The following is a 16,380-nucleotide window of genomic DNA, read 5'->3' as shown; positions in this document are numbered from 1 at the left end:
AATAGAATTGTGTCTCCTCACAAAATATGTTGAGGTTCTAACCTCCAATACCTGTGAATGCGACCCTATTTAGACATAGGAGCTTTTCATATGGTACCAGGTTAAGGTGAGTTCATGCTAAATCAGGATAGGCTCTAATCCAATATGTCTTGTATCCTTCTAAGAGTAGAAACTCAGACGTAAGAGGAGAAGATGGCCATGCGACAACAGAGGCAGAGACTGGAGTGATGCATGCACAAGCCAAAGAACAATAAATGAACTAGGATAAAAAAACGTGTTTTTATTTGTGGTTAGGTACGACAGATTTATTTATATCTGTGGTTAGAGTCCTCACTCTGGTGCAGGACTTTGATAGTGGAGCAGGCTGTGTATATGTGGAAGCAGAGATTATACTGGAAATCTCTGTACCTTTCACTCAGTTTTATGGCGAACCTAAAATTGCTCTTAAAAGATAAAGTCTATTAGAAATAAGTAAATGAATGGAATAAAGAACAATTTAGTCTCTTTAATAACATAAAATTTTGTTGATTTCTTTTGAAAGTAAGGATAATTAAATAAAAGGTAATTAATAAAAGGTAGTAACTATAATATATAATGTAAATATAAAATCTATAGTATAACTAGTATATAAAGTTATATAAAGGATTCCTAGAGAGTGAGAGTGCTTAGCTTAATTTTTGAACTTGATCTAAAATCAAAAGATATGGACATACCACTCTTGGCCAAGATTTCACAGATTTTTAAAATATATATTCAGTGATACATCAAGTAATTATTGAGTATGTGCAGTGCAAAAGAAATAGGAACTAATATATGTTTCCACGTGATTACTTAGAAAAGGAAAAGAAATAAGCACCCTCTTTTCTAGGAAACCAAATAATCTCTAAATCACTGTCAGAACCAGTTAACTTCCAGCCATTCAGTATCGGTTTCTAAATGCCTTGGAGAACACTAAACATCCCTGTTCTTTCTCAAGCAGAAAACATTTCATGACTCTGGCTGGAGATGTCTTATTAGTTATCTTGAGAAACAGCGAAAGTCACACAAAAAGAAAAATCTGTGCCCAGTGTGGAGACTCTCCTTCCTCCAAAGTTATCTGAAAGACCTTTGAGTTGCACAAGAAATGAATCACTAAAACTCTGCTCCCAAAAAGCTGCTCCTTTCTGAAAGCCACAAATAAAGCTGAATTTCTCTCCTATCATAAGAAAAAGAAAGATCTAGGATATTGTACATTTCCACTACACACATTTGGTGACCCACTGATAAAGATTTATGTAGACCTGATGGCCAAACACCTCCTCTTCCTACTAATAAACTGTAGTTCTGCTCTTAGCCTCAACAGGCAATCTGTCCCCGGGGAACAAGAAACAGTGCTACTATATTTTGAAAACTTCAACTAGTAGATAGTCTTGAGGTCCCATTTCTACAAGTCACTATAAACTTGGTGTGCCCATTTCTTCATCTTTGAAACAGGTAAAAAGTAGAGGTTAGATGATTTTTACCATTCCTTTCAGTTTGGGTATTGCTTTAGTGAGAAAGCTGGTCAACCTCACCCATGATATTTTTCTGTCCCGTCTCCCAAACTGGAAATCAAGCAATAAATGGGACGTGGCCTAGATAGAATTACCAGCACAGTGGAGTCAATGACTTTCTCTCTAGGGTCTATGCAAAAATGCACACTTGAGGAGCTGGCTTCATTCAGGAATGTTGCACAATTGTGTGTTCTGAGATTAATGAGTCAGTTGGGTTCCTAGAGTGTTCATGTCTCGAAGTCTTTGAGCACAGATACTCGCATGCTATCTTTCTTTCAAATTCCACAATTTGAGGTAGAAGAAAAATCTTCATTTCCATTTTTGCAATATTTTTGCCAGTTGTTCTATAGCAATTATTTATGTGTTGACATTAATTGGTATAAAGTGCCTTGAAATTTGACTCTGCTGTGTAATTGTACTCTATTTGTACAATGGATTCCCACTATTTCATCATTTGAAAACGAGGGCCCTGCCAGCACTTACTTGATTCTCACTCTGCTTTTTGAATTGCAAAAAGGCTGCGTTTTGTGGGCAAAGGGAGGTTTCCTTTGCTTTCCAAGCTCTGAAATACCATGTCACTGAGCCAGTTTGTTTCACCTAGGTGTCCTGAAGCTGGCAGCTGAACTGGCAAATGGGCTTATCCGACATGAGGGCTTTTGTCCAGTGAAGCTGTGGTTGTTGTGTTTAAGAGTTTCTGAAGCTGGCAGCTGAACTGGCAAATGGGCTTATCCGACATGAGGGCTTTTGTCCAGTGAAGCTGTGGTTGTTGTGTTTAAGAGTTTTGGCTGCCTCAAAGGTCAACAAGTTCTGAAAAGCATTTTTTTTTTTTTTTTTTTTGCTCCACATAAAATATAAGAATTGTGAATTATCTATGGAGAAAATATGTACCTTGTATTAGATGTTAGGAAGCTTATCATTTTTTATCAAAACAGAAATAGTGCTTTATGGATTAGCAATGTGTTTAGTCTCCCATTCCCACCTAGCACATTAGATTAGGAACTTTCCTTTCTATTATAAACGGTACTAAGGTTTGATTTTGCCAAAAAGCTGGTCCATCTGTGTTGAGCTACCATTACTCAAGTGTGTTCCCACTGGGATTCATGGGGACCACCTGAAGACCTGGGTATGGAGGACTGGGCATGTGGAGAATTTGTGTTTTTAGAGATGCTAGTCAGTAATGACATTAAAGAGAATAGGAATGGGAGGGGCCCCAAAATATTCCATGATGTCATCAAAATTTTTGTGAAACCTGAGGTTTTTGAAACTAAATTTTAGAAGACTAAAAAATGCATGTTTATTAAGTCTAATATCACAATAATATTTTAACATTGGTCTTTTCATTTCAAAAAAAATGTAGAAGAAATAGAAAAGGGAAAATATGAAGGAAGGAATAAAGAAGCACATCACATAGTATGTTACTATTTCTTTAATGGCTGAAGCAATTTTTAAAATACGATATGAATTTACTACAATCTATCCTCAATAGAATTACTTAAGGCAAATTTCTATGGAAAAGTATGAAATTTATTTCTTTTCTTTAAAAAGATGTTTTTAATATGGTGATATGAACCTGCAATAAAACTGGCCCATTGGTAATAAAGAGGGACTCGGATATAGGTTCCTGCAGCTGCTTCTCTCTGATGTAGAGCTAAGATATACTGTGTTTTTACTTGGATACGACCATTGTTCATTTTTTCCTTTAGGTTAAATATGAGTCCAGAGTAAAACCAGCATAATTTTTTTTGCCTCTAAAACTATACTGTCAACCATCTAATTATACAACCTTTAAAATTTTATTTGTTTGTTTGTTTGTAATCTCTACATCCGATGTGGGGCTCAGACTTAGTAACCCTGAGATCAAGAGTTGCATGCTCCTCTGACTGAGCCATCCAGGCACCCCTAAGAATAGAAAGGAGAGAGAAATGGGTGTTCTTGTTATTCAAATTACACAGTCTTGATTGAATACAGAAATAGCTGTTTCTCTCTACTTTTATTTTTTTATTTTTTAGTTTTAAGTAATCTCTATGCCCAATGTGGAGCATGAACTCACAGCCCCGAGATCCAAAGTCACATGCTCTACTGACTGACCCAATCAGGTACCACTCTTTCCTCTATATTCTTGCAATTTAGCTCCTTATAAACACCTACCTGAAGCCCCATCCCTTCTGCCCTTATCTGAGAACCCATATCACCAAGGACTTCTTTTTTTTTTATTTAATTTAATTTTTTTAAAGATTTTATTTATTTATTAATGAGAGACACAGAGAGAGAGAGAGGCAGAGACACAGGCAGAGGGAGAAGCAGGCTCCCTGCGGGGAGCCCAGTGTGGGACTCGAACCGGGACCCCCTGAGCCAAAGGCAGATGCTCAACTGCTGAGTCCCCCAGGCGTCCCACCAAGGACTTCTCTTAATGTTTTCCTTGCAGCCCAACCTTTTAACCCTGATATTTTGCATGCATGTGCCCCTCCCCTCCATGATAGGACTTTCTAGCTTAGAGATAATGTGCTTGTTTTGGTTAAATTTCTCTTGCCAGAGTTCTCTCCAGTTGGCTGTCTTGGTTACATTTTCTTTTTTTGAAGAAATCTTCTCTCAAGTCTTTGCCTGTTTACTAGCTCTGGTTGCTAGGTGGCTACATCCTGTCCTCAGCCAACCCTATTTCTCCCGCCTCTCCCTTTGAACAGGGTAAGCCTCGAGGCTTCTCAGTGATCCAGAGGACCTCTAACCCTTCCTGAATATAGAAAAGTGAGTCTTAATATCAAATATCCTCTGAAGGCACATTTCACTCCTGCATATCTTTAATATAATGTCATGATCTTTGGTGTCTTTAATCTTTACTCCCTTCAGCATTATCAAATTTTCTTTCTAGCTCCTCTGCCCTTTGCCGACCTCACTGAGCCTCCCAGAGAGTTGTCTCAAAACGAGCTCACAAACTAATTATCTCAAAATATTTTCTGGTTAAAAATTCTCTTTCAAAAGTGAGATAGTATCTTCTTTCACTGCATTTTCCCCCACTTACTCAATAGAACTTTCTTTAAAAATAAATCGTCAGAAATATCTTATTTCATCCACACTTAAACTTCCTATGCAGCTCTTTCCATTTACACTTTTCGCTGGACCTGTTGATTTTGAATACGAATGATAAAGTCAAGTCACAGGGTTCTTAGCATAAGAAACTGCCTTGCCTATATTTTAGTCCCACTCAACTGTGTTCTCTGGAGAAAAGGTGTGTTTCTTTATACAGAACTGTCCCAATGCCCAACGGCAGGCAGAAGCGACTATGGGAAATCTCTTCAACTACAGTAATCGTACCGAAAATTACAAGGTTTGCTACCGGAGAGGAAAAATTACAATTCTGCATTCAGGCAACTCGCTCCAGCAAAGTCCTCTCTCATATAACTTTTTAGCTGGATGTACTTCTTTTTTGTCATGGAAGACCATGATAGGGGCTATTATTCGTACCATTTTATTAGCAATGCCTTGAACACCTGGAAACTGATTTGTTTGACAGTTGACATGGCGTTTTTAAATCGCAGAAAAATTGGCATATCGGCTGGTAGATAATAATGCAGCTGTAGCTGGGTTTGGGATATTGAATTTCACTGGCATTGCTACTTATGAAAGGAGAAATAATTCTTTTTTTTCTTGCTTCATCACTTATGATTACAGGGCCCTGCCGGTTCGGGCAATAGAGTCAGCCTTGTGTATATATTTTACTATTCTTCAATAGATCTCTATCCTGCTGGATCTATTTAAACCACTGTTTAAAGAGAAGTGCTGTTATGTCCCAGAAATACATGAAGGGAGAGGAGTGACATAACTTGGAGGAGAGCTTGGCCAGATCCTGACATACTTCTCTAAACGGATCTGGCGGCCCTTCGGTGGATTTGGGGAAAGCTTCGTCCTGGAATAATGAATGGCTTTTCTTGTCTCCATTGCAGCTGTGAGTGAAGGACCAGCCACCCAGCAGGCACCCATGTTGCCACCAGCACAGCCTGAACATCCCAGCAGCGAGGAGGTACCAAGCAGAACCATCCCCACGGCCTGTGTTCGACCAACGCACCCACTCCGCAGCTTTGCTAATCCTTTGCTACCTCCACCAATGAGTGCAATAGAACCGAAAGTCCCTTACACACCACTTTTGTCTCAGCCAGGTAAAGTGCCCATCTGTTCACACTTAAAATAGTTGTTATCTTTGGTGCCTCTCCTTAAGCATGAGGGTCTCTGGGAAGGCCGGGTGCCACCTCTCTGTGCACTGCTGATTGCACGCCCGGTGTGCTCCTGTCTTTATACTGCACTGGCCTTCATACTGCAGCTCACAAGTACCTGCCTCAGCAAGCAACTGGCTGGTTACAGGTGCCTTTCCTTCCTTTAGAAAGTCATTCCATGAATCCTGACCACGACTGGAGAAGCTCCTGGTTCTTTAGTCTGCCACACGGATCCTTGAATTTAAGGCTAGAGGTCAAGGTACAAACACCTGAAAAACCACTTTTTAGAGATGGGTGTGTAATCCCATAAATCTGGGATAGTGCCTTTCCATAGTCCTCTCCCAGAGGTTCTTATTTCAGAGTTCCAGGGCCAGGAAGGAGTGTCAGAACCAGGGTAGAGTCCAACTTCTTAATTTTAGCAATGACAAAACAAAAGCTTAGATAGGATGGGAAGTAACACCTCTGTGGTGACAGTGATGTTGTGATCTAGGAGAACTACGTGTTTGATCACTCAGATGATCAAAATACAGTTCTCATTTATATTAGGTCTTCCTCCGCAGTTTCCGGGTCCTCTGGAGCTCACAGCTGCTGACACTCTAAAAATCCCCTTAGTACCAAGGGGATAAAGGTATCTTTAATTATGTTACTGCGTGTGACTTTTGGTGGGTTTTTTTGTTCCTTTGCTTGTGAACATGACTTTCAGACAATGCCCCCCACCCCAGGGGTAGGGGCTGGTTGCCAGGAGGACCAACCACACCATTAGAGAGTTGGACTCTCAATCCCACCCCCAACCTCCTGGGAGGGAGAAGGGCTGGAGGTAGACTCTACCGATGACCAGTGACTTAGTCAAGCATGACTGTGCAATGAAGTCTCTGTAAAAATCTAAGAGGACAGGGTTTGGAGAGCTTCCAGGTTGGTTTACACATGGGGATTTGGGAAGAATGACTGGTTGGGAGAGGGGCAGGGAAACGCCATGCCGTTTCTCCAGACCTCGTTCTGTGTATCTCTTCATCTGGCTGTCTATTCGTATCCTTTATCCTATCCTTTAATAAACTGGCAAACATGTTTCCCTGAGTTCTGGGAGCTGCTCTAGCAAATTAATCGAATCTAAGGAGGAAGTCATTGGAACCACCCGTCTGTAGCTGGCAGGTCAAAAGCACAGGGAGCAAGCAGCCTGGAGCTTGTGACTAGCATCTGAAGTCGGGGGTGGGAGGCGGTTTTGTATGGCTAAATCCTTAACCTGTGGAATCTGATACTATTTCTGGGTAGATCATGTCAGAATTGAGTTGATTTTTTTTTTTTTTTTTAAGATTTCATTTAGTTATTTGAGAGAGGGAGCAAGAGCACAGGAGGAAATAGGAGAAGGAGAAGCAGGCTCCCCACTGAGCAGGGAGCCCAACGTGGGGCTCAATCCCAGGACCCCGGGATCATGAGCTGAGCCAAAGGCAAACGCTTAACTGACTAAGCCACCCCAACGGCCACAAGTTGAGTTCTTAGGCATCCTGTTGATGTCTGAGATTTGGCTGGTGTTGTTGGGGGAACTGCCCCCAGCACTGGAATTAGGAACACCAACCTTAAAGAATCCCTTTCTAAGAAAATCAATTGGCAGAGATGAGAACCAGGGTCCCCAGTTCCCAATGCAGTGTTCATTTTATCACCTCAGGTGGTATCCAGTGGTGCTAATCCAGAGTTCCACTTTGTTTCTGTTAGGGATTTGGGGGGAAGGAAGGCAAATAAGGAGAGAAGAAGAGGAAGGAGGAGAAGGAGAAGAAAAAAGAGGAAGAGCAACAAATAAAAATAGGATAAAAGATAGGTCAATAGATAGATAAGTAGATACATAAAGATGAAGAACTATGTAGTGATTGAAATTATTTGAACTATTGAAATAATTCTTCACAGCCCCAATATACCAGGCATAAGACAGCAAAGTTCAGGGCTCCTGAGTAAATAGAGGTGGGGGGACACAGCTGGATTGGCCAATCTGCCATTTGCAAATAAACATCAATTTCTGTTACTCAAATTTGTATGCACCGCAACAGTCGGCACTGCATTAGATCCTATGCCTCATGATGACTGCGAAAACTAGAAAAGAGGGGCTCCCCGGGTGGCTCAGTGGTTTAGCGCCTGCCTTCGGCCCAGGACATGATCCTAGAGTCCCAGGATCGAGTCCCACGTCGGGCTCCCTACGTGGAGCCTGCTTCTCCCTCTGCCTGTGTCTCTGCTTCTCTCTCTCTCTGTGTTTCTCATTAATAAATAAATAAAATCTTTAAAAAAAAAAGCTAGAAAAGATACAATTGCAATTATGAATATTATCTTAATATTAAGAACCTTTCTTGTTCCTGGCACCATGTTGATTTATTCGTGTTCATGCCCTCTGGTGTTGGGCCTTTCTTGTGTGTGGTATGGATGCTCAGCTACCAGCCGACCCCTGGGAGGTGGGGAGGAGCACAGAAGGATGGGGGAGTCCATCCCTTGAGATGCATGAAGGAGGTCTTCTCTGACACACAGGCTCAATGGATGCCATCACTTCATTTCACAGGGAATATCTCTTCTAAGAAGCCCCCACTAGGGTGTTAAGCAGATCTGTACTGTCCCAACCCTTCTCCCCATCCCACAGTCTATAGACTTCACATGCATTATGGGCAGACTCTGCTACTTTCTAGTCCCTACGAGGCAAACTATGAGGTCTTTGCTAATTGAGACAAGGACAGTTTGAAGCAAGAGAATTCATTTAATGAAATTCCTGTGTCAAGAGCTCACTGCCTGGTGACTTCTGGTCGCGCTGGTTGCCACTGCAATACCGACCAAAAGAATAGACCTTGGAAGAGACTGGTATCCAGGACAGATAGCAGGCAAACTGCAGCGACTGACAATCGCTAACCCTTTATTGGACGTGTGTTAGATGCCTGGCATGCTTCTGAAGACTTGTAGCATCACATTTGATCATCAGAGCAAATTGGTAGGGTAGCTCCCTTCTCAACCCCAGCTCACGACTACAGAAACTGTGACACAGTTAATTTAAGTGACATAGTTAAGTCCGCACGACTACTGAGTGACACATCTTCTCCCACTCCTTTTGACTATAGAAAAGCTCAGGTTCTGAAATTTTAGGGACTCACCTGCACCCGTTAGCATGGGTCTAACTTATTTATTGACAAAAACAAAGATAAATTTTTAAAAACTTCTTACATCAAATCATTCCAAAGCTGATAAAAAGAAAAATGTGAAACATCTCGAATCATTTTGAGTTGAGGAATACTGTTCCCTCATAAGCCTTCCTCACTCACATTTTAACGAGGAGAGGTAAGAGGCTTAACTATTTAACGCTGAAGAATATGGATTTTATAATATCAAAAAAAAAAAAAAAACGTGGGCCAAAGCTCTTTATACTGTCAACTGCTCTCTCTAGTTGGAAGTAAAGATTAGCTATGTTATCACAGTGAAAAAAAAAAAAAGATGAAAATACAATTCTGAAGTCACTTTTCGATGAAAATTTACCGTGCCAGAAGTATTTGCCTCGGAACACAACATTTGGAAGTCAACCCATGCTCCAGAGAAGTGTGGTGACAAAGAACCCTAATTTTAGAAAGAATCTCTAACAATAGACAGAACGAAGCACTGGCATTGTTATCTATTACTTATTGTTTTCTTCCAGTTACAATAATACGAAAGCAACCTTAAAGCCTGACCCAGTGGAGCATAAATAAGTATTATGTCTTTAAAAGATGGGAAGAGAGTTCCTTGTGCTGTATCTACATCTGTTCTCCCAAATAATAAGCATGTCTGAAGAACCATTCTCTGATCTGATGCCATGCGGGCAAGATCTCATTTTCTTTTATTTCTGTTGTACACTTAAGAACCTACTTTTTTATTAACTATCCGCCTCATTTTAACTATCACTCTTGTTTTTCCCTGAACTATTTCTTAAAAAACCATCTCTTCTGCTATATTTCCCAAAATCTCTGTGTTTTTGGTTGATCATACATTTTTCATGGTTCCCCTTTAAATGCCATCCTCCCCCACTCACCTTGAGGCATATCCTGCCATCACTTTGGAATTATTAAATGCCTTTCCTTTTCATGTTTCTCCTTCATTGTCTCACTGTGATTCCTGTTCATTTCATAATGCCTTACCTCATGATTTTCAAATAAGTTCCCCCTGCATTGCTTCTGACACATGGTAAATAGTATGCTTTTAAGAAAGGGCTGATGTTTACTTATTCTAATAGAAAAAGAAAATTAGCAGACTGACAAATGTATTAGCTGTGACATTAACTACATGCTTCTTAGCCTAAAAGATGAAATACTTAGGGCTTTCAACAAATTTTAATTCTGAGAAAATCATTACTTTAGTCAAACTGATTGATGAAGTAAAGTCATTCTCTTGTCGGCTTGGAATAAAAAAAAAATACCTCAAATAATTTTACTCTGGATTTCACAATAAAGGACTGAGTAATTTCTAATGAATTTATCTTTACTTACTGCAAGTAATTACTGTAGAATATGGTAATGTGAGGCATGGCTCTAATTTTTAAAGATCGCACCGAATGAGAAGCTCCTTCTGCTTTGAAACCATTGAAATTAGGATCGATGAAGCGGCTCTTCCCCTACTCATGTTCGTGTGTGGGGTTTTTCCAAGGGCAGCCTCATGGATCTGTGCCTCAGTTGGACTTCCAGGGAGGCGTGCGGACCTGTGTTTGCAGGATGAGAGGTGTAAGGGCAGTGCATAGGATGTAGGAGCTGTCTCTCCGGAGTTGGTGGAGGCTTTTGTGGGATTTTTATAGTGAGAGGTAATTAGAAAGTCAGCCGGTTGTCATAACGACTGAAACTCTGCCTACCTGAAAACACAGATTCTTTCCTTCATTTTTTTTTTCCTTTCTTTGCACCTGCCGAATTAAAATTTAGCTTAGCAGACTAGAGTGCTTTAGGGCCTTTCTTACAATTCCATCCTCGCCCCGTGATAAAGTGGTTCTGTTTCTTAATGCTTCACGGTGAAGAACTGCGGCCTTTATGCATTTCGGGGAGGCTACAATCACTGCACTTTGCAAATCACAGATGTGGACATATAAGTGATTTGGCTTCGTCCCCTTTCAGGTTAAATAGAAAATGTTTGATGGAGTGTTGCGCTTACGGTGTTATAGATCTGACATAAATTCTACAAAAGGCCAAGATGGGGTGTGTTTTTTTTTTCCTTCACTAGTGAAAATTCCTTTTAGCTGCGAAATGATCAGCTGCACTTTAAATGAACCTAGATTAGGAGACCATTTGTCTTCTGAGGCTGTAATTCCAAAGAGAAAGAAAATGTGACCTCTTAACTAGTGACTTTTGGACTCAACAGTGACTGTTTTACAACATCGGCCCCCACCCCCCGCCCCCCGGAGTCCTGGCATCTTTGTTAAGGAGCCCGCGTGCTTTATTGTCCTCCATTTATACATTGCATTTCCACACTTTTTCATTTATAAGAGCAAAAACCTAGAACATTCTGATCTTCTCAGTCTTCGACGGATCAATATGTCACTGGACATGACAAGACCAAAACTCACTTCATTGTACTACGAAATTGAGTTTGATTTTCCCTCTGCAAATTGTGGCGTGTGCTTCAATTTGTCTGAGGACCGAGGACGAGGGGTGGGTGGAGGTGGCTGACAGTGGACAGGAAAGGCATTTGATTTATATTTTACGGCTGGCTGGGAAATCAGGTGTTCCTGCTATAGCCTGATCTTTTTGACAGGCCTCATTTCAGTAAATATGCTATCACACAAAACTGCCAATAAATTACTATAATACATTAACACAATTGCATTCCCTGCGCCACTTGTAGGCCACCTTGTGGGGTTTCATCAAGGATAGCACAGGAGTGTTCCAGCCTGTGGAAATCAGTCTCAGGCTGGGGTCATGGGAGATCAGACAAGCTTAAAGGGGTGAAACAAGGTGGCTTTTCTGGCCAGCCAGGTCAAATAAGTCATTGGCACAGCTAAGGAGGGGAGCTATGTTGATTTGACGTTATTGGGCCCAATACCACTATTTCAGAGGGGAAAATCACACTCTCTCCTGTTACGTTTCATCTCCCAGGTCTAAGATCATCTGCGGTTTTGTTTTGTTTGTGTGTTCGTTTTTGTAGGTAGCTCTTTGAAGTTGTCCTGTCTTCATTCCTAACGATTTTTTTTTTTTTTTTTGAGAGATGAAAGCCAATTTCCTTTGGTCTAGTCATCCTTCATTATCCCTTAGGAAAATGTAAGTCTGTCAAAATGGCCTTATATAGCACCAGCGTTTGTGACTTTGGAGCCTACTTGGTGTTTTAATGAAGTACTATTGCCTCTAGTATGGGTTCCAGTACTGAAAGAGGAAAAAGCTCTTGTAATTGCCACAAAGGGAGGGAAATGATTGCTAGACGAAACTTTAGGAGTAAGTCACGTGATCCATGTCTCATTTATAAATGACAAAACCATAGCCTCAAAGACTAAGCAGCTAGCCCAAGGTCAACAATTGAGCTAATGGCCAAGTTTAAAGAATTCAGAGAAGTAGAACACTGAAGAGAAAGGATTTTATTTAACATTTTTGTAATGTGAATAGTTATTCTTAGATCAACTCCCATACCCCGCCCTTAGAAGGCTTCTAGAATGATTAGCTATTAAATATCCTTCAGAAAGAATTATTTCATAGAAGGCAGTTTGAGTTATTTAGCTTAGCATTTGAGTAAATGTTTTGTTCCTTCACGTAGGCTAGATGGAGGAAAGAAGTTCCAGCAGGAGTAGTGACTAGCCAGGGGCTCAGGACTAGTTCCTTTCTGCTTCAAGTCACTTGTCCAACTCATCAGTGTCCCTCTGACCTAGGACCATGGTAGGGAGCCAGGGAGCTGGCATCTGTTGCTTTCAGTACCATACACCGCAGGTAGCCAGGGCTTTGCAGTCCAGTAATAAAAATAATGAAGAATAGGGACCTCGGGGTGGCTCAGCGGTTGAGCATCTGCCTTCAGCCCAGGTCATGATCCTGGAGTCCCGGGATGGAGTCCCACGTCGGGCTCCCTGCATGGAGCCTGCTTCTCCCTCTGCCTGTGTCTCTGCCTCTCTCCCTCTCTCTCTGTGTCTCTCATGAATAAACAAATAAAATCTTTAAAAATAAAAAAAAAGAACAGAAGGAAGTGTAAAATGAAGGTATAAGTTAAGGCACATGACAATATTACTCAGATTGTGGGTTAGAGAATGTGAGGGTCAATGGGCATGAAAACAAACAGGTGGCATTTTATTAGAATTGCAAAACTCTATTGGGAGGAGGGAGTGAATGACCACAGCTGAGTCAAAATTTGAATCCATTCAATCAAACTTTTGCTCTATTAAAAAATAATAAGTGAAAATAATTGCACAGAAATGGTTATATTAATATATAAAATTGAGGTTAATTATCAACTTAATACAGGTAAACTCCGGGGGTAAAGTTTAGAATTGCCACCTACATAATCCTAAGAGACTATGAAAAAAGTCTGTTTTCAGAATTTGTTACCAAGTAGTCTACATAACTTGAAACATATAATTTAAGAATGTCTTTGGATTTTCCTGGGGAGTGGGTGGCCACATGAGTGCCAGAGAATGACAAAGAAAAGGGTGAGCAATAGGCTGTTTTCAAGCAGCAAACATTCCTTTCACATTTTCTAAAATATCATAAGTCACATGGTTGACTTCTGCTATATAAATGTTGTTTTTTATTAAATATCTTGAAGATCCAAGTGTCTTTTTTTAAAAAAATAAGCTTATGTGAAATTAATAAGGTTAAGGTTTTAGATTTTACCACCTCTTATAGTTTAGAAAGGACATTTCCAAGTGAATCCATGCCTAGCAGAGAAGTAACAATAATCACCATTACTGATGCAGAGGGAGACATTCAGAGAGCTCGAATAACTTGTAACTTCTCTAGGATCATGAGTCATTATCCTTGGGACCTTTATATAAGCCACAGTGGGCACTTCAATAAATATTTGGGGGAAAATAAATAAATAAATATTTGGGGAGCTGGTCAGAATGGAATAATAAAGGTAAGAGCCAGAAATTGAATTCAGGTCTTCCAATTTCAAGTCGAATGATGATTATTAGGTGAAGCAAAGCAACTTGAGAGTCGGTGAAAGGATTAGACAAGCTGAAAAAATTTCCAAAGTCACAACCATTTGATCCTAAAATATTATGTTCTGAGCTAGGAATAATATCTTATTCGAAAGCTGAATTAAATTGCATAGAGTGGGAAAAAAAAAACATTAAGGAAGCCACCACCCCTGGAAAGTCTATTCACTAATTTTACATGGAGAATGGTATCTGCTTTGTTCACCGGAAGACGGAGTGCAGCTCCGTGGAACTAGAGTCCTGAGTCTTTCCATTATCTCAGTTTTGGAATTGATTTTGCTCCCTCGAATCCTACCTGTTCCCATCTGTGAAGTTGGGTAGTCTCTCGTCTTTAAAGAGGAATGAAACACATGAGATTCTAGCAGTCTTAATTACTGCAGAAGGGTGGGCGGATATCCTCTCTGTATTTTTTCTTTGCTTTATGAAAAAGTATAAGTAAGAGAAAGGGTTTCACCCAAACAGATTCGGAACTGCACAGTGTGCCTTGTGAGTATTCTAAGTGGTTGACAGAGTTCCTTGTAGTTCATCAATTAGTATCAGGTTTCGGTTGTTTTGGGAACAAGGGGAAATTTTTAAAACAAATGAAAAGTGTTCCCATAACCTTCTGTGTTAATGGCCTATTGAAAATATGAAAAATTGAACACGCTGAAAACAAAAACATCTCTGCGGTATTAAAATAAGAAAATCATTGTTAAAACCGTTCAGAGCTCTACTCTTTCTTGGTGTTTATAATGTTTATCTTACTGGCAGGGACTTCATGAAGAAGTCGAGTGCCCTGTGAAGCCCCCTGTGTTATTTCTCTAGCTGGGGCAGGTCTTCTTAGTACCAGAGTCTTTTTATTGAGCAGGATGTCAGGGATCCCAGGAAGCAATGCCTTTATCATCTGTGGTAAAGGATGCAACAAGCTGCTGCTGCTTCCTCTCTTTGTCTCCTTCTTCCTCTCCTCCTCCTTCTCCTCCTTTTCCTCCCCTTCCTCCTCCTCCTTCTTCCTCTTTTCTTCTGCTTCTGCTTCTTCTGTGTCCCCTGCTCCTCCTTCTCATCTCCCCCTCCTTCTTCTTTTGCTGAGTAACAATAAGTAAGCCCTATGGATTTCAAACTGAGAGGCATATTAGGACATAATTGCAGGTAGAGGCGTATAGGGATTAGGAATGATGATACTCATGGCGATTCACTCTTTTCTCATCTACTCCAAAGTGCCCTTCTGAAACATCTTTCTTTCACGTATCCTATCCTTTTACCCAGAGGTTTGTATCTTTGTACTTCTGTGGTCACCTGAGCCACGATATTTGGTAGAAACAGTGCATTTCCAACTATAATAATGTGTGGACCTAATCTACCTTCCAAGGTTGAGATTGCTGGTTTAAACTTGAGTTGCAGACAGCGTTGGATTTATTTTTTTTTTAAAGATTTTATTTCTTTATTTAAGAGAGAGAGAATAAGAGATCATGAGTGGGGGGGAAGGGCAGAGGGAGGAGCAGACTCCCTGTCTGAGCCAGGAGTCCGAATCAGGGCTTGAGCCCAAGATTTTAGGATCATGACCTGAGAGGAAGGCAGATGCTTAACTGACTGAGGCACCAGGCACCCTCAGCGTTGCAATTAAATTATAGTTGTTTGTTCTCTTCTTGGCTACTCTCTGGGGTGGTTAGTTCATAGAAATAGGCTGCTTTGTACACACGATCTGAGCTGATGCCCACCCCAGTGCAGGACAAAAGGCAGGACAGTGGTGCCTTATGAGGAGGAGTACACCCCAGTCTTCCCAGTCCCTTCTCTGGCAGTAGCCAAGTGAGACTAACAGAGCATTTACAAGAAGAAAATAAGAAAACTCCGACACCCAACTTCTTGCTCATTGGCTGGGTTAGCATCAAATAAGTCATTTAAGCTCTTTATGCTTCCATTTTGCACAACTATAAATGGTGAGAATCTAGTCTGGAAAGGATTGGCTCATGGAAACATGAATTATCCTAGTTAAAAATGTTAGCACCGCATCCAGGGGCTTCTGATTTGATACAAGCTGGAGATTGCGTTGCCTTATAAGTTGGGCTTGGTTGAGTTTGCAGCACCTCCTATTCAGAAGCTGTAGGATCATATGGAAGGGGCGCTAAAAGTGATTTTTAATGGTTTAGTGGCTGGTGAGACAAGATCTGACTCCTGCATGTCATATTTCCCTGCAAGTATACCCACCAGAGAAAAGGCAGCCCTCACACAAAGACAGAATGGTGCACAGACAAGAGCAGAGTGTCTGCTCAGAGCTGTCTGAAGATTGTTTCCTGGGTCTAGAGAGAAGGATGGTTTCTTGCAGTTGAACAGGTCTTGCTCTCAAATTGTAAATACATCCGACAGCCAGGAAGTTCCCACCAGCCCCTTTAAAGGACCAAATGGCATTAAATAGCAATCTCCCTCCAACTTCTTAATCCATGTTTCCACTAACTGCTATGAAGGCCCATTCCTCAAATCCAGTAAAGATTTATGTCCAAAGGCTCTAACAATTTGGTGGTCATGTGCCTGACTTTCTCCCTGAGAAACACTGTGTTTC

The 16,380-nt window shown here is 40.8% G+C and overlaps 1 protein-coding gene across 5 annotated transcripts in view; it reads left to right on the top strand.

Moving 5' to 3' along the window:
* DCC (DCC netrin 1 receptor) overlaps nucleotides 1-16,380 on the top strand; it is a 1,086,886-nt gene that overhangs the window by 1,048,911 nt on the left and 21,595 nt on the right. For all 5 annotated transcript variants that reach the window (XM_035700550.2, XM_035700549.2, XM_025422244.3 and 2 more), the window contains one exon: nucleotides 5,471-5,683. In XM_035700550.2, coding sequence (XP_035556443.1) covers nucleotides 5,471-5,683 — 213 coding nt within the window. The remainder of the gene's footprint in view (nucleotides 1-5,470; nucleotides 5,684-16,380) is intronic.

The sequence above is a fragment of the Canis lupus genome, chromosome 1 (genome assembly GCF_003254725.2).
Source record: "Canis lupus dingo isolate Sandy chromosome 1, ASM325472v2, whole genome shotgun sequence".
Classification (NCBI taxonomy): domain Eukaryota; kingdom Metazoa; phylum Chordata; class Mammalia; order Carnivora; family Canidae; genus Canis; species Canis lupus.
This window is presented reverse-complemented; position numbering and strand designations above follow the sequence as displayed.